The sequence below is a fragment of the Camellia sinensis genome, chromosome 9 (genome assembly GCF_055761805.1).
Source record: "Camellia sinensis isolate YWXY chromosome 9, ASM5576180v1, whole genome shotgun sequence".
In the NCBI taxonomy this organism is placed as follows: domain Eukaryota; kingdom Viridiplantae; phylum Streptophyta; class Magnoliopsida; order Ericales; family Theaceae; genus Camellia; species Camellia sinensis.
In genome coordinates, this window is record NC_138969.1 from 11228513 (window position 1) to 11254483 (window position 25971).

The following is a 25971-nucleotide window of genomic DNA, read 5'->3' on the forward strand; positions in this document are numbered from 1 at the left end:
CCAAAAATGTTTCCGTGGATACTGCTCCTGTGGTTCGCGTTCCTTCTGCATTTTTCTTCACTGTTTAAACTTTTGTAAACATGTTTTTTCAGTTTATAATTTTTAACTTAGGGCTGGTTTGGCATACATTATAAAAGTTAAAAAGTTAAAAAGTTGACACTATTTGTTAAAAAAAAATATTAAAAAAAAATATCCACATAATAATAATACAAATAAAAAAAAATACAATTAACAATGTATGACGTGATGGGCCCGTCAGTGACGAAAAAAAAAATAGGGAGTAAAATATTCATTAAATTGGATGGTAGAGCTGGGCCCATGGAGGCCCACCATGGGTCTCGTGAACAAAAAAAACTAACACGATCACATAGCTATCAATATCTAATCAACGTGATTTTTTACAAGCATATAGTACTCGACGAGTTCTACACATTGAACGGTTTCGATTAGTAAAACGAGACCCGTCCCATGGACAAAATAGAACCGACCAATTTATGCCCGAAAAGTAGAGAATCAATCTCCTACACACCCTCTTCGGCGCTGCTTCCAACCGTACCGCCTACACTATTACTTTATTCCCTCATACACTTATTTATACAATTTTTTAATACATATTTTTTCATAAAAAGTTAAAAAATTAATCCAAGCATTCATATTTTTTCCTCAACTATTTAGTTTAAAAAGACAAAAAGTACACTTATTTAAGACACCCCAAACAACTCCGTAAATTTTAATATGAGAGACTTGTTTATAAATTCAAAAACTTACCAAACAAATTTATATGATACTTTTTAAAAATTTTGTAAATATAAATAGAAAACTAAAAACAGAATAGTTACCAAACAAGCCTTTAATGTCATTACGAGATTGAAAGAGAGAAAAAAATATTGTAATAATCATTTTTTTTTTTTTTAGTCTTGTAAAAGAAAAGGCTATGTTTTATTTTTTAATAATTTGAATTATTCTAATTGTAAAAAAAGAAGAAGCTATTTTTATTTTTTTTTTCCTTTTAATATTAATATTATGATGATTAATATTTAATACTATGCTTATAAGTTGGTCAAGTCTCACCAACCCAACCAAACTATGGGAATCAGAACCTTTGCACATGGCCACTTGAAAGTGAATTTCAAGTTTTCAACTAATATTTTTCATTCCCAACTAACATGTTTCTTTGAAATTCAAATTAAAAATTTAGTACTTAAATATTTCAATATTTTTTTTATACTTTAATTATCAATAACAAATCCCAAGTATAGGCATCCATGTAATACAAACACAAATACATGAGTCCATCTAAAAAGGACAGCCTAGTGCACGAGGAACTCAAAATTTGGACCTTACAATTTTGCTAAAGCTTATACGGAAGGAAGATAGAATGCTACATCAATTGAACTTAAGATATTCTGGACTTTATAATTTGAGAAAAAGAAGTACATGATTTGCTTGAATTTTGGGTTGTAGTAGAGTTGGTTGAAATTTGTAGCTGCAGCATTCGAATACTTGAGAAGGTGGCGTGTCACATACATTCATCAAGTTGGCAATGATGTCTTCATTTCCTTGTGCATTGTTCTAATTACAGTAGTAATTTGTTCAATCTGATCTTCGCTAGAACACGCTGAGAGGAGTACTTTAGCAGTTCCTCCATCCGGGTAACAACCGTCATCAATCATTTCTTCAAATATTTCCAAACATCTTTGGTATTGTTTCTTCCTCGAGTAAGCTCCAATCCGCGATGTCCAAGTCACCACATCCGGTTTCAAGTTCTTAGCACGAATCAATTCAAACAACTCTTCCATTTTGTCAAAAAAACCAGCCCTTCCATATATATTGATCAAAATGTTGTACGTGCTAATATCGGCTACAAATGGTCCCTTTTCCATAGCCTTTAGAACCTGTTCCATCTTCTCTAGTTGGCCTACCCGGCCATAGAGGTTCAACATACTATTGATGACAAATGTGTCTGGTTTGAGCCCGGATTTGTGAATTTGGCCCACAATTTCTTCACATTTTGCCACATTACCAATTTTTGAGTAGGCCGACAAAAGTAGCATGTGTGATTTCATAGTTGGGGTTATCTCAAGCCGCTTCATCTCTTCAAACACTGCTTGCGCATCTAGCCACAAACAGAAAGGAGTCAAAACATAGAAAAACAGATTGATATAGGAAATGAGAAATTGAACAAGCATATATCGGATAAATGAAATGGACTCTTCTCCAACAACATATTGAATGGTATAGATGGGATGAATTAGCTTCAAAGAATTCCAACCGTTTGAAATTATTTATTTATGGATTTGCATAATGCTATTTTATTGGAATTAGCAAGGGAAATAGAGACGACACCGTAAATTATAGAGAAATTCGAGCCAAGTCCAACAAATGCTATTGATAATTTGTAAATGGGATCATATAATTGCAATAAAGTCGACTTATCTTGGAAGTACTAATCAAACTCCACAATAAATAAATAAATAAAATAGTTGATCAATCAGAAAGATACCATGTTTCTCCCAAGTCTTTTGAGTGGTCTACTTTTCTTCGATTGTTACTCAATTATACTACTGTAAATTTTTTTTGAGCAAATTTACAATTCTGAAAGTTCATCTAGCAACAAGCAAATCATCTCATGAGAAATTCGTGAAATTTTTTAGGTCATGAAAAGTTGTGAGAACTAACATTATAGTAGTTGAAAGGCCTTGTGATTTTAGTCTGGTTATCCTCTCTCTCTCTCTCTCTCTCTCTCTCTCGCTTTCTGACTAAATTATGAATGGAAAGGAGGGTTAGATAAGACCCTCAACTTAGTTTTTCCAGGTTAAAATATAAATTTTCTAAGGCAAGGAAATTTCAAAAAAGCGAGCCAAAAGTCGGCATTATAGACCATCACTGTCAAGGGCAAGCATTTACCATCATACAGACCGGCTCTACCATATGCATCCATCATAATGTTATATGAAGCTCTATCTGGTTCACATCCCATGTGTTGCATGAGTGAAAATATTTCTGCAGCCCCATAAGGAAAACCTGCACGACTATCAAGATAAGGAAGTCAAAAAACTACAGGTGAGTTTGAACTGAATTTTAAGAAAGTTTTAACTTTGACTGGTGCCAGATTGTTTCCAATTGTCAATTAGGAAAGAGAATGTGAAAAACTAATTGTTTTGAGTAAGTTTAAAACTCCTCTCTCCTACCCACTAAATTGGCCCTCCATTTCAGCTTTCTTTGGCATATAAATATTGGGTTTTGCTTTGTAGCACACTCAATCATCTATTGTCATTATCGTTCAGCACCACGTCATAAGTTAAGTGTGTGCTACGCTTGCTGGTTCAACATTCAGTTCTGTACATCGGTCCGACATGACCCCTTTAAATTGTCTCGTCATTGATTCTGATTAGTCTCTACACAGTCCGACATGACCTCTTAAACTGTCCTGACATTTATTCCAGTTAGTTCCTACAACAGTCCGGCATGACCCCGTAAATTGTCCTAACATTGATTCCGGTCAGTTCCTACAACGGTCCAGCATGACCTTAAACTGTCCCGGCTTTAGCACCGGACCTCAATTCATTTTTTCGTGTATTTCTGTTCCATTTTGTCTTTCCCTCTATCTCAATCTCAAATTCTATCTTCAAACTTATTTGAGTTCGAGAAGGGTATTATACCTATATCATGGTGAGCATGGTGATATACCATGTGAACCAGCTAAGTCGTCCCCTCTGGCGCATAACCCAAGCCGCCCCCTCTAATGCACCATCCAAGCTGCTCCTTGGCGCACCACCAAAACTGCCCCTTGGCGCACCATCCAAGCTGCCTCCTGGCACATTCAGTCATCTGTTGTCATTATCGTTCAACACCAAGTCATAAGTTATGTGTGTACCACACTTGTTGGTTCAACATCTACTTTTGTACATAGGTCCAACATGACCTCTTTAAACTGTCTCAACATTGATTTCGGTTAGTCTCTACAACGGTCTGACATGACCCCTTAAACTGTCATGACATTGATTCTGGTTAGTTCCTGCGATGTTCTGACATGATCCCGTAAACTGTCCCGACATTAATTTCGGTCAGTTCCTATAACGGTCCAGCATGACCTTAAACTGTCTCAACATTAGTTCCGACCAATTTTTACAAAGGTCCGGCACGACCATAAACTATCTCCCAGCATTAGCTCCAGCCTCTGATGCCAACCAGGGTATTTCCTGGCCATAGATGCTTCGGCAGCTCTTTTAGGGCAACTCAGTTCCTTCTTCTTCTTCTTTTATTCCGTTTCCAGGATGTGGTGCTGATGAATTAAGTACTTTTTGGCCTTTTTTATTTAGTGGACTACCAGATTTGTTCGATAGCATTTATTTGGACTAATCGTTGAGTTTTTTCTGGCTTCTTCCAATCATCCATTGGCAAGATACGATTGTTGAATATCTTCACATCAACTTGAGGGGGAGTGTTGAATATAGAAATTAGAGTACACAGAATCTTTTTATTTTTAGTATTATGTATATAATTTGTGATTGTATCAATCACTTAGTATTGTTTCCTTATTTATATTGTTTCCTAAATTGTATCATGAATCTATTATATATACATGGCCTGTACGTCATTCATGGGTAAGCCAAATATTTATTTTCATTCTTTTTTATTTAGATTTGATTTAAATAATATTGTGTGTGTTCTAAGGCTGTGGACTCTCGAGTGTTTCTCTCTCTTTCCCCTAAGTAAAGTGTTCTACATCATGGTTTCTATTTGTCTTATCAAAACTTTGCCTATATTGTTTACACATGCTTTTCCCAGTAATTAAAAATATATATATTATTACCGTTCAGTTTAATGCACAATACAATGACTTGCATATAATGGGAGATCTTAAATGCCCCTAAAAACTGATTTGAATAATCACCTGTATGCTTCCATAAGAGCATTATAAGTATAGACATCAGGCTCATACCCAGCTTCCTGTAGCTGCTCAAATGTTTCTTCTGCTTTTTCACAAAGTCCATCCCTAGCAAATGCATTTACCAAAGCAGTATATGTGCAAATATTAGGTTTACATTTCTGACTTCTCATTTCATTAAACAGCTTCAAGGCCATATAGGACTTTTTTGCCTGCATAGTAAAGCAGGAATATGAGGACCTTCCTTTATGAGAAAGAAACAAACTACAAAAATGAAATCAAGAGCAACATCAAAAGTAATATGAGTAAGAATTTTTCATGAAAATGGAAAATCTTTCCAATAATAGGTTTCAATATAATTAGGCATTGCTTTGAATTGAAACCCTTTTAAGGTAGGGACAATGTGTGATGTGCCCGTAATTAATGAAAAAATAGCAAAAGTTTGTTATGATGCCTTAGACCTTACACTTCTCATGTATATTTTTTGTTTTTATTGGACAATAATATTTCTGACCTCCTCTAAAGATTAAATTTTATAGACATAAATTAAAAGACATTGGCATCAAATTTTGAAATCAAATACAATATAGATCACCTTTCCATATAGGTTAATTAGCATGGTATAAGTGTCAGTTGTTGGTTGGCAATGATCTCTTTTCATCCTTTCAAAGATCTCTTCAACTTTTCGCGAGTTTCTTCCCTTTATTAACCCATCAATGTAAGCATTGTATACAACTATACCTGCATAAAATTAAGCATATATTAACATGAATTCTTAATTAGAGGATCCATGTGTCTAACTTGGGTATGGGGGTTGGACACAGTTCCCGTCATGTGTGACCATAAAATATGAGACATACTTGGGGGGTGGCCATTTTTTCTCATCTCAGCGAAAACAGCCTCAGCTTTCTCTAGCAGGCCAGAAACGCAGTAGGCCTTTACAAGAAGAGCATATGTGTCTTCAGTAGGAATACATCGACCTTCAAGAAGGTCCAAATAAGTTGATTCTGCCTTGTCATGCTGTGACTTCTGTCCATAAGCATCAATCAGCAAGTTATAGCAGATAACATCAGGATGGAAGGAGCTCCTGTACAATATCCATTCACAAACCTGTACAGAAACTTATTATGTTACACACAACAAAATTAATAATCAATTTTAATTTTAGAAGATACTCAGACCACCATACAATTCTGGCATCTTTATCTTTTGCACAATTTGACATTTTCCAACGCAGACATTTGGCATTGAAATTAGATCGTAATGGCTAATATTGCCATTGGTTGCATAGCATTCCCGAATGACATAATATTGGAGGTGATCAACCCAAACTCTGTTAGGTTGTTTTTTGATTGATGGAATTAATGTGACTTGGTTCAGATTTGACTGTTTACTGCTTGCAGATCGGTTTTGGATTTCAGCAAGCTCCACTGGTGGATTTTTTTTTTTTTTTTTTTTTTGTGTGTTTAGGTGGTGGGTGCATTTGAGATTAAGGGATTTTGGGGTTCTAAACTTGTAATTTATAGGAGGTTTAACTATTGAAATTCAATAATGAGGTGATAAAGTAAGGACTGTATTTTATTGGGATCTTTGTGCAACTAGAATTCTAATTGGCATGAGTTTCAATTCCAGAAAAACAAAAAAAGTTGTTTAATAGAAACGATTCAACTGCATAACTAGTTTCATGGGAACTATGTCATTTAAAGATTAATGAATGTGAGTACAATAGCATATGTGAATCTTTATATCTCTATGAGCTGACACAATCCACCAAAAGAAAAACTAAAGAGTACAAGATTCTAACCAGTATGATTGGATCCCATCGTTTATTTAGACGAAGTTGGACTGCAACAGTGATGATATCGTCCCATGTGGTGTTAGTGGGAGGAAGAGTATCAAGAGAGCTCCATATCCTATTTACATCTACTTCCTTCTGTACAAAGTTTAAAATCTGCTGAGCAATGGGGCTCAGCACAGGGAAAATTCCATCTACAAATCCAGATCCATATTTCCATCCTTTTCCCCTTAAAGAACCACCTACACAAAGACGTCAATTTAAACATTTATGGAAAATGTGCTTTGGTGTATCCATGAAAATCACATGATGTTAAACATCATATTACCCCTTTCTCTTGAAACTTTTTTGTGATTAAATCTTCTTAATTTGCCACGTTTGTCGATGAAAAGGCTGTCACGTTTGCGCTTCTCAATATATTCATCATTGGATTTCTTCGTTCTCTCGATGAAATCATGCTTGCAACTTCTTGGTTCTAAAAATATATAATTCAATGCACACTTGACAATCAACCTTAAAAGCCAGAGAAATTAACATGTCATTAGTCACTCACTGCTGCATATAATCTCCCAATCTTTCACTCTTCTAACCCTATCTGGCAAACTATAAAAAAAAGCTACTTTTTTGGCTAAATAAGCCTCAAAAAAAAAAAATGTTTGTTTTTTGATAAAAAAGCTAAGGACCCACTCAACTTTTCAACAAACCAAAAAAATAATTTTTTTAGCAATTACCAAACAAATTAACTTTTTTAGATTCTAAAAATGTAAAATTGCAAAAAAGCAATTTCCAACTTCATTTTCCAATACTAGAGGCATCTGGTGTAAAGGAAGCAACAACAATAGCGCATTACAAAAAATGCTGAAGACCACAGCCTCTGAAGAGGGCACAAGAATACAAGTACTTTAGAAGGGTTACTAAAAGAGTTTTTTTGGATCATAAAAACAAAAACATGGTCTGCTTAAAGAATAAAACATAAATAGTCAAAAAGAACTCAAATTTTTAATTAAAACTCGACCTATCAAACTTGAGGGCTAAGTTTGTATCTAATCTACCCCACCCAGTCCTTCATTTAATGGGGACTAAACTGGGTGTTCCTTAAAAATAATAATAATAATAATAATAAATAAATAAAAAATAAAACAACTTGCAATGAAAAGCAGACACTACCAAGAGAAATGCAGATAAGACAAGATGTCTAGTGGTGATATAAATGAAAATACTTTTCAATCGTCTGATAGTTGTTGAAAACCCATATCTGAAAGACAAATGGAAAGGCAAAAAAAAACCCAATTAAACAGTGCAAAGACATATCAAACTTACATATATATGTGTTCTTGAGTAGTCAAGAAGATATATTGTGCATATGAGGAAGAGGGATATCCTATGTGTGTTGTAGGGTGTAGTTCTAAATTATCTTTCAACTTTTTTTTTTCATTTTTTTATTTTTAAATTGGATCTTAGCCGCATACAGATAAGGGAACTCTCTCTCTCTCTCCCTACATTATATCTTTGCTTCAATGCTAACGGTAATAACGGCCAGAACTAATTGCGTGCAGTAAGAAAAATTCAGTTGACCATTTCAGTGGTTAGGGTTTAGTTGAATGAGATTTTAGTGGCTTTTTGTTTTTTCAATTAATGTACTTGATAAGATTTTTAAAAAATTGTTTTTTTTAAATGAAAAAAAAAATTAGTGTGACATTTAACTGTTTTTAATTAAATTTCTTTATAACATTTTAACTTTTTAATTTTTTTTTTTTTTAACTTTGCCAAACATCCTACATAAACAGGAAAAAAAAATATCTAGAAAAATATTCAAAAAAATATTTTTACGGCCATAATTATTTTGGATGTAACTCACATCTCACCAATTTTACATTTATAATATATAATTTATTTGTTGAATAAATTTCTAAACAAAAATTCAGGATAAATTATATTTTTATGGATCTAATTGAGAAGGTTTTACCCACCATAAAGCTAGCACGGTAAGTGATTTATGTTGGAAAAATGGTTTGGAAATCATTAATAGGTGAATGAGAAATTGATTCTAGAGTGCACCATTTAAGTGTGGTTTTAAGACGAAATTTATCTAATTTACAATTTGATTTTATTTAGATAAATTCGTTAATTTTTTGAGTCAAAATTAAACAGGATTCGATTCAGAATTCCAATATGTTTGAAAGAACAGTTATACCTGTTCTTTACACCTTGTGTCTCTTTATAGAAAAGAGATGTGTCTCTTTATAGACAAATATACAACCATCATAGATTTAAATGACCTACTCTTAGCTCAGGTTCATGGAAGAGGGTTGCAAAGTGTAATTTGCCCTAAATAGCAGATTGGAATGTACATTTGTATGTATGAATACATTACCGCTATGTTTGGTTGAGGAATTTGGAGAAGGATTTGGAAAGAAAAATAAAAAAAAATGGTAAAATGTGAATAAAATATCCTTGCATCTCACCTAGTTTCATACAAATTTTCCCATTCCTTTTCCAAATCCCTTCCCAATTCCCAACCAAACACAGCATACAGCAATTCATGTATATATATATATATATATATATGTGTGTGTGTGTGTGTGTGTACCTGCGAAATTGAATTGGGAGATGAAAAGGGCGATGAGTTTGGGCGAGGAGGGAGTGTCCTCTTACTCTCGATGCTTTGATAGTCCCCAAAGCTCTTACATTTATGGAAGCCCTGTTTTCAAAAACCAAAACCCAATTCCAATTTTCTTCTCTTTTGTGGCGCTGTGCAGAACCCAATTGAACTCAAGACATATACATACATACATACATACATAGAGAGAGAGCGAGAGAGAGTACCTTAACAGGAAGGAGTTTAAAGCAGCCATTGATGCGAACGGAGAGAGAGAGAGAGAATACTTCAATTCACCGCGATTCCCGTTTTCGTGTATCTGATTCTCATACAAGAGAAAGAAAAGAGATGAATATTTTATTTAATTTTTAAAATTTGTTTTTCATCCTACTTTATTGTTTTGGTAAAGAAAAATGATTGATAAATGTACACCGAAATATGATAATTCACACATTATCAAAAAAAGTCAGACGATCTATCGGACCACTGATCGAATGATTGGTGTCACCTTTATTAATTGTAGTTCTCATATTTGTTAATTGTGATTGTTTTTGTTAATTGATGTGTCAATCGGATGACTGACATCCTTTAAAATAATCAGGAAACATTTGATATGTCTAACGATTTAGATGAGCCCAAGCCGATGAATGTAGTATTATTTGTTTGATAAATTATAGGGTAAAAACTGATATGCCTTTTTTAATGGACTTTTTAAAATTCGAAATATGTAAAAATTGTCTAGTAGTATATGTTTGTAAAAAATTATGTTAATCAATTTTGTATAAAAAAAATGAACGGTAAAAAAGAAACACTTGACAAAAAACTTATCCGATGAGATATCTATTGATATCCGATCAATATAATTTTCTACAGGCATATAATACTTGATGAATTCTACATATAAAACGGTTTGAATTATCAAAATGAAACTTGTAATGGATTCTTAAGAGCCCAACAATATCTTCCAATTTGCTCTGGGAATGGAGATAAGCAATTAGCTTTGTAATTTTCTCTTGCAAAAGCTAATATTGCTATGGTAATAGCATCAATAAACATAGGAGTATTGTAATTAAAATAAAATATATAAAAATAAAAAATAAAAAGTGGGTGGGGTCAATGTGTCAATAAATCCATTTGCTCGAGGAGTCCGGATCTTCTGCCGTGATCTCCTGCGGTGTCCCAAAACGACGTTGTTTTGGGGCAAGTTTTCAAAAAAAAAAAAAAAAAAAGGGAGAGAGAGAAGGCAAGAATCAGAACCAAAACGATCTGTATGATTTCTTGAATATTTTTTTCTGTTCCGAATCATATTTTTTGTTTGATCTGTACATACAAAAAATAAGATCTGAGACCATTTGATCCAAATCATACAAATAGCATCGCCTTGAAGAGATCGGAACAAAAAAATCAAGTGGGTTTTTTTTGGAACATACAAATCATTCATGAAGTTTTTTTTTTTTTTTTTTTTTGGGTATTGTACGGGAAAGAAATATACTTTCTCGTATAATCCTGTTGACCAAGTCTGCACTCCTCCGTACGACGTTGCCTTATCACCTGAAAACACAAACGTAAGCTAGCCGGCGGGTGTGTGCCGGAAACCTCTCCGATGCCTAAATCAGCAAACTTGACAAATAGACAAAGCTCTGTGAATTCAAAAAGCAAAGTTGTGTGGCATAATCCTATAGGTTTCGCATGGCATAATCCTAGTAGGACTTCTACTCCTCGTAGAGTCCTCCTAGGATTCATACTCCTGTAGGATAATGCTTATCCTTTAATACCCCCTCCTTAAACCAAGTGGGATGGTTTTTACTATGGCCGAACTACCATACGACCGGAATAACACTACCATACTATACAGGCAGGTATGGCCGATCTGATTACTAGTTCGGCTCTTCCCTTCCTTGCTTTTATCCCGGCTGCGAATGCTAAGACCGAGCTATCCATAGAAGTGTCAAGCCGAACTAACTCAAACTTCCCTGAAGAGGGTTCTCTCACTCTGGTTAGAGGAGATGACCGGGCTAATCTGTAATATGCCGCAACCGAGCTGCCCCCAAGCCTATTTGACAACCGAACTAACCGTAGTACTCCTTTTGACTGGTGTATCCACTGTCTTTCGTATTTGGACCAATCTCAGCCCAACACCCAGCTCGGCCCAATTTATATACATAAATTACCCTCTCAATTGCTCCTTAATTCCATCTGCATAGCACGATAGAGATTATCTGTTCATCAGCCGTGCTATAGTCCCCAAACCTTCGAGCCAAGCTACAACCATTTAGCTTATCCTGCCGAGCTAAACTTAAACCGAGCCGCTCTCATCCGGTCACAATGTCTTTTCAATCACCAAAAACTGAATCGCTTCCTTTTCCGTATACACGTGGCACGTTCCCATTCGCAGAAGGCAGCTGTCAACGCCGTCTTCGTATTTCGCAATTTTTGAACAGTTCCCGCCCTTTCTCTCTCTTTCCACAAAACAAACATTCTGTCTTTGAATCATTCACCTATACTATTCACCTTCTTCTCTCTCCGTGCCTCTGCTTCTCCAACCTCTGAATTCCCTGAGTTCGTGTTCTTCGTTGGTGCTGTTGCTCCCATCACCAGCTTCATCTTTTTCTTCTGGTAAGCTTCAAAAAATCTGTTTTGTTTTTCTTCTTTCTGCATTCGTTTAATCCATTGTAGTTTGTTTGGTGTTTGTTTTTGAAAAACATATTTTGCTTTGCCCTGTACTTTTCTGGAAAAAACTTAACCATAGAATCCTTGAATACATTCAATATCCTGTAGAACACTGGTTTTCGATCCAAAATCATCATTTAACCGAACTAGGACGCTGTTCGTGCTAGGTGTAAGTCTTATCAAGACATAACCGAACTAGAAAAAATGCACCGAGATAATAAGTCTCCATCTTCTGATTGACTTTAGCCGAGATAAAATACACCGAACTAAGTCTGAAATTAGTATAACGGAAATCTTAGCCTTCGACCGAGCTCAGCCTTCAGGGCTAAGCCAGTTTTCTTAGTTTCTTAAACCGAACTCAGAAAGCTGCCCCTAGAGGCTCAACCGAACCAACCAAACCCGTAGTCTGAACCGAGATAGAAACTGTAGCATCCCACATAGCCGAAGTAGGACTTTATCTTTCTTTTATTTGTAGCACGGTCCGATGATCTGTGCTTAACCCCTATGTTTTCCACTTTGCAGACTTAGGTTGCCCAAGCACTCCTCTGCGCGCTCAACCGAGCTACTGAGCACATTCTTCCGACTGAACTAACTTATTAATAACTTATACAATAGATGGGGAAGTATAGGTATCTAGTAACTACTCCGGGCGGCCTAGCCGAATTCAGAAAAGACTACAATATACCTGATGACATCCATCTGATTTGGGCCGAAAAAGACGTCATTCCCTAGGGTAATGAAGGCTTTGTCCCCTTCACCCTCTTGTCCATAATAGAAACCGGACTACGATTTCCAGTCCAACCTTTAATTTGTGAGTTTCTTAGGCAAACCAGATTATGCCCAACCCAACTATCCACCAATTCCTACCGCATCATAATGGGAATAGCTGAACTGAACCGCCAAGCCGGACTAAACCTTGGCCTGGCCGAAATCTTCCACCAATACTGCATTGGTTCAAAAGAAGATGGGTGGGTCTATTATTTAAGAATACATCATCGCCGAGAGAAGATTATAAAACATACACCGGATAAAGACTTGAACAACGACGACTTTTTCTGGGTATCTGGAAATTTTGAGGATCATCAAGCCCAAATTCCTGGCCGACGTATAAACTGGAAAAAAAGGAGAACCCGGTATACTTACTTCAGTTTTCTTGCTTGCTCTATTATATTTCGGTTTTTCAATCTTTCAGCCGAACTAACAGTCGTCTTCTTTCGCAGATTCTGCCCATCTCCATTCATTATACAGCTATCCAAACCTAGCTACTTTGCGCGCCGCACTACGGTATCCAGAACGTAGTTGGGCCAAATTGCTAAAGTTCGAGCCGACCTACAGATACAGTGGTCGCCGAAAAGCCAGAGTGACTGGTTTTCTTCTTGAAGACGCACCAGAGCCGGACCCAACCTTACCACAAATCAGACTAATTCCACTAACTGCCGAAGAAGAAATGGCTAAAAGAAACAGGGTCGGGCCTTCTTGACCGAGACCAACAGGGCCGAAGTACCACCATCAAGTCAAACCCAAGAAGCGGTGGTGGCCCTTCACACGCAACAACCATTCTCATCCCACCGAACCAAGCGCGCCCGGACTACTGAAACTGAACAACACTTGGTTGATGAAGACGAAACTGCTCTTCCAACGAGCCCGCCACCGAGCCCCCAACCGGAGCCTTCTGACCGAACTACCACTAGCTAGGTACCAAAACTTACCTTCAACAACCGAGATATCCAAGACTCTAACTCGGTTGTTGCTGAAAAGGATCACCAGTTGGCCTTCAACCTGGCCAAGAGTGTGTGCCTTCCCAAAGATATGGAGCACCACCAAAAGCAATTGAACACCGAACTGAAGGCCATCCGGTCTTCAACAAAATCCATGATCTTGGTAAGTAGCTCTGTCCGTTTTTCTGTCTAATTTTTCCAACTTTCATTTCAGCTCAAGGGAAGTCTTTGTTTTGTCAGGCCATTCAGAAAAACAACATCACTCACAGGAAGGTGGTAGAGCTCAGGAAAACAACAAGGCAAGCCGTGGCAGAAGCCGAAGCGAAGACGACCGAGCTAGAGAAGGCCAGAAAGCAAATGGCCGAGCTACGAGCTGAGAATGGCCAACTGGCCGGATTGGTTAGTTCGGCCGAGGCAGAAAATCAGAAGGCTGCCATTGTGCTAAAGGATAAGTATCTGTGTGAGCTGGTGAAGGTCGAAAGGAAGAAAGATACCGAGATAACCCAGTTGAAGGAGAGCGCAAAAGGAGCCGAAAAGCAAGGCTTCAAGAAGGCAGAGGATGCTTACATCCAGCAGTGCGAAGCCGCCAAGGAACTATTCTTTAAGTGCGGCTGGAGGGCAACTGTTGAGAAGCTTGGTCACGATCCACAGACCGAGGTCTTCAACCCTCCATCCTACTTCATACCGAACTCCCTAGTGGAGTATGCCGATGCCATTCAGCAGAAATTTCTTGAGGGCTCAGACTCTGACGAAGACTCTGCCTCTGAGGATACTCCGGTTGTCAATGCGGACCTGTCAGTTCGGCTGGAGCCCACAGTGGAAGACCTGACTATTGAACAACCAGGTGAAACCGTGGTTCCGACCGAAATCATCCTTACCGAGAACGAGCTCCCGCCTGAAATCGGTCTTCATGTTGATGCCGATGCTGCGTTTGATGCTGAAATTGATGATCTTTTCTCTTGATTTTGTACATTTTATTTTTTTGCTACCTTTTTTACTCTTGTAACCGGGCTACGGCCCCTCCTTTGTATTTGCTTTCTGATGAATGAAAATTTTCATTATCTCTTACTTCGGTTGATGTGTATGTTAACACTTCCAACTTTTATCTCGGTTTTTGCTGCTCAAACTAGCTATGCTTACCAGCCAACCACTCCTTAGCCGACATAATTACTTCGGCTGAGGAGTACTCAGAGTTGGTTTAATCCAGCCAACCACTCTTCAGCCATACTCTTACTTCGGCTGAAGAGTACAAAGAGTTGGTGTAATCCAGCCAACCACTCTTCAGCCATGCCCATACTTCGGCTGAAGAATACAAAGTTAGTTTAATCCAGCCAACCACTCTTTAGCCATACCCATACTTCGGCTGAAGAGAACAAAGAGTTGGTTTAATCCAGCCAACCACTCTTCAACCATGCCTATACTTCGGCTGAAGAGTACAAAGAGTTGGTGTAATCCAGCCAACCACTCTTCAGCCATACCTTTACTTCGGCTGAAGAGTACAAAGAGTTGGTTTAATCCAGCCAACCTCTAAGTTAGTTTTTCCAGCCAACTTAGAATAATGTTTGGTTATTCCGACCAAACGTCCTGCAGCCTGGATCCTTATCCTAGGCTTAGGAAGGGTGTTGGTTTAATCCAGCCAACCTCTAAGTTAGTTTTTCCAGCCAACTTAGAATAATGTTTGGTTATTCCGACCAAACGTCCTGCAGCCTGGATCCTTATCCTGAGCTTAGGAAGGGTGTTGGTTTAATCCAGCCAACCTCTAAGTTAGTTTTTCCAGCCAACTTAGAATAATGTTTGGTTATTCCGATCAAACGTCCTACAGCCTGGATCCTTATCCTGGGCTTAGGAAGGGTGTTGGTTTAATCCAGCCAACCTCTAAGTTAGTTTTTCCAGCCAACTTAGAATAAAAATGTTTGTAATATTCCTAACTTCACTAAATCTAACTTTTACAGAGAACAACTCATGCTGAAAAGAATCGATTGTTTTATTGAAGAAAAAGAAATTACACATGTTTGAAAAGAAAAAAGCTAAAAATAAAATAACTTGAGATTGGCCGTGTTCCATGGCCTAAGGATTGCTTTGTCGTCCTTGTCTTCTAAGTGGTATGCCCCTTTGCCTGCTAACCCAACCACTTTGTAAGGACCTTCCCAGTTTGGCCCTAACTTGCCATCTCCTGGTATCAAGGTGTTTCCCATCACTTTGCGCAGTACCCAATCTCCTATCTTGAATTGTCTTGGATGCACCGTTTTGTTGTATTTTCTGGATAACTCTTGTTGGTATGAGGCAATGTGAACCAGTGCTCTTTCTCTTTTTTCTTCCGCAAGGTCGAGTTCCAATGCTATGGCTTCTGCATTTAAGTTTGGATCAAAATTTTCACTTCGGATTGTGGGGAGGCCAACTTCCAGTGGAATTACTGCTTCCATTCCGTAGGCTAAGGAGAATGGTGTCTCTCCTGTTGATCGTCGAGGTGTGGTGCGGTAAGCCCATAAAACATGAGGAAGTTCATCTGCCCATTTGCCTTTTGCCTTCTCTAACCTTTTCTTTAGTCCATCCAAGACGACTTTATTTGATACTTCTGCTTGGCCATCTGCTTGGGGATATGCCGGTGTAGAATTATAGAACTCTATTTTGTACTCCTCACAAAAGCCTCTGAAGATTCTGCCGTCGAACTGAGTGCCATTGTCCGAAATTAGGGCTTTTGGTATGCCAAACCGAGTGATGATGTTTTGCCAGACGAACTTCTTCACATCTTTTTCCTTGATTGATGCTAATGCTTCTGCCTCCACCCACTTTGTGAAGTAGTCTGTTGCAACGAGAAAGAACTTTCTGTTGCCGGGTGCTGTCGGAAGTGGTCCAACTATGTCTAAGCCCCACATTGCGAAAGGCCATAGGCTAGTTAATGGTAGGAGTTCTCTAGCTGGTTGATGTATTTGTTGTGCGAATTTCTGGCATTTCTCGCACTTCTTCACATATTTCTCTGAGTCTGCCTGCATGTATGGCCACCAGTATCCTTGCGAAATGGCCCTATAAGCTAACGATCTTCCTCCTTGATGGCTTCCGCACACCCCTTCGTGTATTTCGAACAAGAATGCTTCCACTTTGCTGGGATGAACACACTTTAGGTAAGGTCCTGAGAATGACTTCTTATATAATGCCAAAGATTGGGAGAGTCAAAATCGCTGTGACTTCGCTCTTATTCTGTTGGCTTCTTTTTTCTCCTCTCTTCTGCTTCGGGGTCTTTTATGCTTGGTCTAGGTAGGTAGTCGATGAGCAATGGATGACGGATGGATGCATCTGTCATCGAGGCAAAGCCTGCTAGTTCGTCTGCTCTGCTGTTTTCCTCTCTGCCAATTTGTTCTATCCTTACTACATCAAACTTCTTGATCTCTGTTCTGACCAATTCTTGGTACTTGGCCATCCTATCATCCTTTGCTTCATAGTCGCCAGAAATTTGGTTTACCACCGGCTGTGAGTCGCTGTATACCATTAGTTCGGTGGCCTTCATATAGTATGTCTGCGAGAAGCGCTTCATACTCCGCTTCGTTGTTTGATGTTGGGAAGCCAAGGTTGATTGCTCGCTCTATAACCAGGCCGTCTGGTGAGATGAGGACTATGCCAAGTCCTGCACCATGCGGGTTGGATGCCCCATCCACAAAGAGCTTCCACATCTCACCAACGAACAACTTCCAGCAAGTGGAGGGGTCAGATGATGTTGTGGGATCAAAAATGTCGCTGGTGTTTTCTTCAAGGTCCATGCTTGCTGTCTGCCCCTCGCTATCTGATTGTACCAAGTCTTTTTTTGTTGGGGAGCCTTGGTTTGGTGTAGCTTCTGCCTTGCTGTCTTTTGTCTGGTTTGCCTTGGAGTTTGACTGAGTACCTTTTACTAGGGTTTGCGCTATTCCGGCGCCAACTTCCATCCCTAATTCGGTGGTGTCAGTTAGGTCGACTGGGCAGATATGATGACTTCCAGGAGTAAACTCTGCGACGAAGTCTGCCAAAGATTGGGCTTTTATTGCGGTTCTAGGTTAGAACTTGACGTCGAATTGTCCCAGCTCTACTGCCCACTTCAAAATTCGCCTAGAAAAGTTTGCCCTTTCAAACAAAGCTTTTAGTGGGAAAGCGGTGAGGATGACTATGGTGTGGGCGTGAAAGTAGTGTGCCAATTTCCTGGAGGCCATCATCAAAGCTAATGCCAGTTTTTCCAGTGGCAAATACCTTGTTTCGGCTCCCAGCAATGTCTTGCTGACGTAATAGATGGGCAAGTGTTGGATTCCTTCCGCGCGAACCAACACTGCGCTAACTGCGTGCTGAGAGACTGCCAGGTACAAGAAAAGTTATTCACCAAGTACTGGGGTAACAAGCAGTGGTGGGGAAGACATATATTCCTTCAAGCTTTCCAGAGCTTGGTCGCATTCTTCATCCCACTCAAACTTGGCCTTTAAGGCATGAAAAAATGGTCGTAGTCTGTCTGACGACCGACTGATAAATCGGTTGAGTGCAGCCGCCATGCCGGTGAGATGCTGCATTTCTTTTACTGAGTTTGGTCTCTCCAAATCCTAGATTGCTTTGATCTGAGAGGGGTCTGCTTCTATACCTCGGTTGGTCACAAGGAAGCCCAAGAATTTGCCAGATCCTACTCCGAATGCACATTTGGACGCATTGAGGCGCAATTTGTGCTTCTTCAGGATCTCAAACATCTCGCCTAGGTCCTTAAGATGATCATTCTCATCCTTGCTCTTGACCACCATGTCGTCGATGTAAGCCTCCATTGTTCTGCCTAACAATGGTTCAAACATCTTGGTGACCATCCGTTGGAATGTTGCCCCTGCGTTCTTCAGGCCAAAGGGCATGACCTTGTAACAGTATAGTCCTCTTGGGGTTGTAAAAGATGTGACCTCCTGATCTGGCTCATGTATGGCGATTTGGTGGTAGCCTCTGTATGGATCCAGAAAGCTAAGTCGGTTGTGCCTCGCCGTTAGGTCCACCAGTTGATCTATCCGTGGTAGAGGAAAGCTGTCTTTTGGGCATACCTTGTTGACTGTTTTGTAGTCGACGCAGACACGCCATTTGCCATTCTTCTTTGGCACTACGACCGTGTTGGAGATCCATTTCGGGTAGTGCACCTCTCTAATTGCTCCTGCCTCCAGCAGGTTACATACTTCTTCCGCCACTATTTCGGCATGGTGGAGTGCCGATCTGCGTGTTCGTTGGATGATTGGTCTAGCGGATGGGTGGAGATTAAGTTGGTGACTGATGAAGTTTGAATCAATGCCTGGCATGTCGTAGGGTGTCCAGGCGAACACTTCGATGTTAGAGGTCAAGAATTCCAAGACCTCTAATCTCTCAGTGCTGGACAACGACGAACCGAGCAAGAAGAACTTATCCGGGTTCTTTTCATCTATTTTTACCTCCACCAAGTCCTCCACTACTTTCTGATCAGCCTTTTTGCCGACATCCGCGAATAGTTCATTGCTTTCAGGTTCTTCCACCGAATGAACGTATCCTTTGGCAGCGCGGCTGCCATTCACCGTGGCGAAACATTGCTTTGACATGATCTGATCTCCATAGACTTCTTCAATTATACTGGTGTCGTTGGGGAACCGCATTACTTGGTGGTAGGATGACGCCACCGAACGCATGGCATGCAGCCATGTTCTGCCTAAGATGATGTTGTAGGTGAAGGGGACCTTCAATACCCAGAACTCCACTTGTTTCGTCACGCTTCCTGCTTTAACTGGAAGAATTATCTTACCGACGGACCATTCTGGCATGGAGTTGAAACCAATTAGGGGAGATACAGCAGGTGCCAAGTCTTTGTCTTGTAGCTTCAGTTGTTTAAATGTTTCGTAGTACATGATTTCACATGAACTACCCTGGTCAATCAGAATCTGCTTGACGTCAAAATCCTTAACTCGGAGAGTGACAACCAGGGCATCATTGTATGGGCAATATATCCGTTCTAAGTCTTTATCTGAAAAAGACATGACGTTTGTTGCCTCTGTCTTCCCTTTCTTTGTGGCAGGTTGGGCACTTAGCACTTCTCTTAAATGTTCAGCCTTTTTGATTGATCCTCTGAGCTCGCATACACGCTCAGGTTCAAAGACTCCATGTATCACATTGATAACGCCTTGAGGTGGGGCGTCGACTGGCATCCCGTTGGGGTTATTGTGATCCTGGGGGACTGGTTGCGTCCCTCCTTCAATGTACTTGTCCAAGTGGCCAGCTGCCACCAACTCTTCCAGGTGTTGTCTCAATAGTGTGCAATTCTCAGTGCGGTGTCCTTTTTCTTTATGGAAGGTGCACCGTGATCTTTCGTCATAGTCCTTCTGTGCTTCCCCTAATTTGGCTGGCCACTTGACGAAAGGCTCATCTCTTATTTCGCTAAGAATCCGATATATTGGTTTCTTGAACACCGTGGTTATGGCAGTGCGGATTCTTAACCATCTTTTATCCGGGTCTTCTCTGTTATCTCGTCTGCCACGTTCGTTTATGTTACTTCGATCTACCGTGTTGACCTTTGCTGAGGTCTTCTTCTGGTACTGTGGTTGCCCCAGATTTTGCTTTGACACGTGCGCCATCCTCTTCTACCCTGATGTGCTGATGCACTCTTTCCATCAAGGCTTCCATGGTGAGGGGTGGCGTCATGGTGATCGAGTCCCTTAGTCTATTCCCAACTGGAAGGCCTCTTTTATATTATGCAATGGCGAGATTGGTGGGGCAGTCCCCAATCTGATTGAATGTCTCCAAGTAGCGACTATTGTAGGATCTTAGGGTCTCTTTATCGCCCATGTCGATGGAGGGTAGCTGGTCGATCTCCACCGGGGTTTTAGTGTTTGTTCGGAACCTTGTTACGAACGCTTCTGCCAATTGCGCCCAGGAGGCTATGCTGCCCTCTGGAAGTTTCTCGAACCAAGTCAAGCCCAGGTCGCCAAGGCTTGACGGGAAGAGTATACACATTAAGGCCTCGTTTCGCCTATACATAGCCATGACCTGGCGAAAGTGGCTCAAGTGTGAGTAGGGATCCGTCTTTCCTTCATATGTAGTGAATTTCGGCTGAAGGAAGCCTGATGGTAGGGGCGCGTTTTCAATCGTCGGAATAAACGGCGAAGTCTGCAACCTCGCTAATGCTTTGTCCGTTGGTTCATAGGCAGGGCGTGGTATTGGCATTCCAACCTCGACGCTTCCATGCGTCCGAGGAGTCAACCGCTGTAAGGCAGAAACTCTGTGTGGATCCCGTGTCCTGGCATCCTCCTTGCATCGTGCTTTTTCTTCGAGCACGGTTCGTAAGTCGGATGATCTAGGTAACTCCGTCTGTCTAGATCTGGTTTGGTGCGTATGTGAGGGCCAATACGTGCTTCCTTCAGTGTATGATCTTTCAGACCTCGTCCTCTCAGACCTGGAGTGACGAGTTCTGGAAGACCATGATTGAGTATCGCCTGTCCTGAGGCTTCTACTCTCTCCTTGTGAGGGTGTAGTATTCCTACTACGATTTTCTGAGTGGCGAGGGGGCGTCTTGTTTTTGCGCCCCTCTCCTGTCGTCACTTTTTTATTCTTCATCTGGCGCTTCAACGCCTCCATGTCGGCCGCCATCTTCCTTATCAATTCGTCTTGTTCCTTCACGCGGTCTTCCAGAGTTTGATCAATCCTCCGTCTTTGCCTGTCAGGACTTTGCGAGCGAGATTGACGGGGGCTGTGTCTTCCCCTAGTATCTCTTTTGGGGTTATGCCGTTGGGGCTCCAAATCTGCCATGGGAGGGATAGAAGCTAATCCTTCACGCCTTGCTCCCCCCTCTGGAGTTTGTCCGTTGATGGCGGAATGTGGCAATTCTTCAATGTGCGCCATTGTTTGTAAATAGGAGAAGCTTTTAGTCAAGAGGTTTTGTTCTGTCTGTTTTTCCCACAGACAGCGCCAATTGTACGGGAAAGAAATATACTTTCTCATATAATCCTGTTGACCAAGTCTGCGCTCCTCCGTACGATGTCGCCTTATCACCTGAAAACACAAACGTGAGCTAGCCGGCGGGTGTGTGCTGGAAACCTCTCCGATGCCTAAGTCAGCAAACTTGACAAATAGACAAAGCTCTGTGAATTCAAAAAGTAAAGTTGTGTGTTACCTCACCCAAGGTGATGTTTGTAAGCTTTTATAGGTTTCGCGTGGCATAATCCTAGTAGGACTTCTACTCCTCCATGTAGAGTCCTCCTAGGATTCATACTCTTGTAGGATAATACTTATCCTTTAATACCCCCCCCACTGCTTAAACCAAGTGGGATGGTTTTTACTATGGCCGAACTACCATACGACCGGAATAACACTACCATACTATACAGGCAGGTATGGCCGATCTGACTACTAGTTCGGCTCTTCCCTTCCTTGCTTTTATCCCGGCTGCGAATGCTAAGACCGAGCTATCCATAGAAGTGTCAAGCCGAACTAACTCAAACTTCCCTGAAGAGGGTTCTCTCACTCTGGTTAGAGGAGATGACCGGGCTAATCCGTAATATGCCGCAACCGAGCTGCCCCCAAGCCTATCTGACAACCGAACTAACCGTAGTACTCCTTTTGACTGGTGTATCCACTGTCTTTCGTATTTGGACCAATCTCAGCCCAACACCCAGCTCGGCCCAATTTATATACATAAATTACCCTCTCAGGTATATACATATAATTGAAAACAAAGTGGGTTTGAAAACTTCAAACATCAGATTCATGAAGTTTTCGAAGCAATTTCAAACTTCAAGATCAGATTCATATACAATTTCAAACTCATATCAATATTTGAAAAAAATTTCATATACATACATACATACATATATATATATATATATTTTGTGGGTTTCATTCATGAAGGTTTTTTTTTTTTTTGGATATATACATATATTTGAACACAAAATGGGTTTGAGAACTTCAAGATCAAATTCATGAAATTTTCGAAATACAATTTCAAACTCATCAATATTGAATCTGGCCATGGAGATCGAAGGAGAGAGAAGGGGGCTCGTGGCTATGGGAGTGGCGATGGCGGGTTGCAGCGGCGATGGCAGGGAGATGGTGGCACCTTGGGTGAAAGCCTTTCTTCCTCCTTCTTGCATTCTTTCTTCCTCCTTCTTGCATTCTTTCTTCCTTTGCCTTCTTTTCTTTCTTCTTCCCTTCTCTGGTTCTTGCCTTATCTTTTTTTTTTCTTTTTTTTTTTTGAAAACTTGCCCCAAAACGACGTCGTTTTGGGGCACCGCAGGGGAGTGCCGCAGGAGACCATAGCAGAGGATCTAGACCCTTGGTGGAGTGCCGATTCAGCAGAGGTTGGTGTCAGATGCTACCATTCCCTACCATGTTTGGTAATTAGTTTTTTTTTATTATTAATTTTTTTCATCTTTAATAAAAAATAAAAATTCAAAGTTTTTGACACATTTTTTTTAAAAATTACTAAAGATCAAAAATATATATATATATATATATATATATGAACAAATAAAGAAAAGCAAAATCTAGTTGTAAAGTATTTTTTTTTTCAACTAGTGAATATTGTCTTATTCACAAAAATTTGCACTCTATTATTGAAAATTACTATTTACACACTATAAAACTTCTTAATTTATAATATTTTGCATTCAGATATTAATTATTGAACAAAATTCATGATTCAGATATTAATTATCAAATGAAAATATATTTCCATAATTGATATCAAAATAAATTTTTTTGTATAAACTGAATATTTTTTGAAAATAATCATGATTTTGGTGTAGGGTTTTTTTTATAAATATTATAAAAAAAATTAAATTATTTATCAAAGTAAATCACTTTTCAAACTATTCATCAAACTAACTTACTTTTTTAAAAACACAAGTTCAAAATGCAAGTTAGTCATGATCTCGCATGTTCAAGATGCAATTCATATTAACTTGGCTTAATGATGTATAGATACGGGCCATGATAATATAAAATTATATGTTCAAGATGTGATTTTACCATGAAATTGTATTTTGAAAATAGTTTGAAAAATTAATTATTTATATAAATAGTTTAATTTTTTAGAATATTCAAAAAAACAAAAAAAAAAACTCAGAGTTGCTCTCATGGAATATTCCCCTTTCCAAACTCCATTTATATAGCAAGTGGTGGCACATGGTTGTTGGTGCATCTAAATGTCAAATTTCATCGACTATATAAATAAAAAATATAATAAAATAATGTAATTATATTGAGATTTATTTTTTTAGAATAAAATATCTATTAAATTTTTTTAATTATTGTTACTTGTGTATCATTTTGATTTATATAATAATAATATGCTTTTCGTATTATATCTATATGTATAAGGGCATGTTTGTTTGGCTGACTCATTGAGAGGATTAGATTGCTAGTGAGGCCACCTCACCTATGGCTTGTTTGGTAAGCCATATACTCTATTGGACTATTAATTCAATGGGATTGTCAATGATGTATGACAGTGGGCTTAGCTTTTCCTGAGAAAGCATGGGATTGAAAAAATAGCGAGGGGATTGAAAAAATAAGTGTATTTTTTTTTAATCCAAGTACAGCCTATTATTTGTAAAAGAAAATTAGATTTGTTTTAGAATTTTTTTTAACATAGAAATATATATATTTTTATTTTATATAAAAATAATTTAACAATCCGATCATTAACCATCTTTCCCACTATCATCAAAATAAATACACTTTTACTTAATCCCCTCATTAACAATCTCCACATTAAGGCCACGTTTGTTTGATGGATTAGGTTGGATGGTGAGAGGGAGATTTATGAGCTGGATTGGGCCGCGGTAGCGGCCGGGTAGATTATGGGCCGAACATAATTGGGCCGTGGCAGCATGGGCCTGTCCAGAAAGGTTTTGCTTGGTTAAGGCAAAGGGCATGTGTGCACCAAGCTACTTGGCTTCTTGGTGCAGAAACCGGTCTACTGGGAGTGCGGCTGGGCTGTCTACTGGCCTCTATGGTTTCCACAGTTCATGCGTTAGCTCGGCATAAGGGCCAACGGCTAACCTGACCGACCTACCTCGGGCTCGACTCGTCGGAATCCGGCCGAGCTCGGTTGTACAGGAGCACGGCGATACAGGTGTGTCGCGCAGCGTGGTCAGGCGAAACCGGGGAGGTTCTGCCGATCTGCCGAGCTCCGCCGAGGTATCTTAACAGATTGGTTAGGTGGTGATCGCTGGATTTGTGCTGACTGATGAGATAGTAGCACTACGTGTCGAGAGACTAATGGGAGCAGATTTGGGGCGTAGAAGGTATATAAGCGTGTCTGCGCCCCCCATGCTGGACAGATGATCTTTTGGTAAGATAAACACTTACACTCTACTCTCTCATCTCTCTCTTGATCCCTGCGTGTGTGCTAACTTGATCGTTGGAGGGTTTTTTCGGCCACACACTGCCGGATAGCTCACCGCCGTTGTGCTCGCAGGTCGATCGGACAGACAGGAGCTTGGAAGAAAGGAGTACAAGCTCGCCTGAATATCTGCTCCCCGTACAGATAAGATTCTTAGTGAGATGATAGTTAGTGAAAAGATTGTTAATGTGGAGATTGTTAGTGAGAGATTAAGGCCTCGTTTGGCAAGAGGCTATTTTAGTCAATTAGCCAAAAAGTTACTAAATTAGCCAAAAAGCTAACAACCCATACAAAAAAGTCAAAGATTCTCTTTTCTCTCTACTTTTTGCACATCTTTTCGTAATTAGCCAAAAAGTCATCCCAAACATACAAGTTTTTTTTACCTACCTTTTTAGCCAAATAGCCAAAAAGTTACTAAATTAGTCTGTTCCCAAACGAGGCCTAAGTAAAAGTGTTTTTGTTTTGATAATAATATGGGAGATGGTTAGCAATGAAATTGTTAAATTATTTTTATATTAAAAAAATTAAAACAATTATAAAACAAACAGGTGCCCTTGCTAAAAAAAATAATTTTTTTTTATATAAAATAGACTCAATCCCCTCACTATTTTTCTAATCCCACCCAAAATTCAAGCAAGTTAATCCCCCTACTCAAGAGGATTACTAAGCTACTTTGACTATTAATCCGCCCTCCCATTTCACTACCAAACATGCTTGGGTCAACTATGGCAATCCAATCTGGCCACTCAAGTGTCGAAACAAACATGGCCTAATAATCTCTTTACTAACCATCATCTTACTAATAATCTCATCAAACTTAATCAGTCAAATAAACATGCCCAAGTGTTTATTTAATGAATGTACATACAAGGTGCCCTATGCTTTTCATTACACTTCTCATTTTAGTTTTTTATTAATATAACAAATATGGTGGTGCTACATGGACTTATGATA

The 25971-nt window shown here is 39.4% G+C and overlaps 1 protein-coding gene across 4 annotated transcripts; it reads right to left on the bottom strand.

Moving 5' to 3' along the window:
* Positions 1–1193: 1193 nt before the first annotated feature.
* LOC114265895 (Tetratricopeptide repeat (TPR)-like superfamily protein) lies at positions 1194–9972 on the bottom strand. Of its 4 annotated transcripts, none has more exons than XM_028206753.2 (9): positions 9513–9972; positions 9277–9387; positions 7015–7199; positions 6696–6928; positions 5752–6001; positions 5487–5632; positions 4898–5103; positions 2908–3032; positions 1194–2104 (listed from the first exon to the last, which is right to left on the bottom strand). In XM_028206753.2, the coding sequence occupies exons 1-9, from the start codon at positions 9539–9541 to the stop codon at positions 1533–1535; spliced, it is 1857 nt and encodes a 618-aa protein (XP_028062554.2). In that variant the 5' UTR covers positions 9542–9972; the 3' UTR covers positions 1194–1532. The 4 variants fall into 4 exon arrangements, with proteins under 4 accessions (XP_028062554.2, XP_028062553.2, XP_028062555.2 ...); XM_028206752.2 differs by having other exon boundaries at positions 1194–2116; XM_028206754.2 differs by lacking the exon at positions 9277–9387 and having other exon boundaries at positions 1194–2116; positions 9513–9916.
* Positions 9973–25971: the final 15999 nt, after the last annotated feature.

Coding starts and splice junctions, on each gene's coding strand:
- LOC114265895 (XM_028206752.2), bottom strand. CDS start 9,541: ATGGCTGCTTTAAACTCCTTCCTGTTAAG. Junction 6,002..6,695: donor GATGGGATCCAATCATACTG/GTTAGAATCTTG, acceptor GTTTCTGTACAG/GTTTGTGAATGGATATTGTA. Junction 2,117..2,907: donor TAGAGCCGGTCTGTATGATG/GTAAATGCTTGC, acceptor GTTTGTGGCTAG/ATGCGCAAGCAGTGTTTGAA.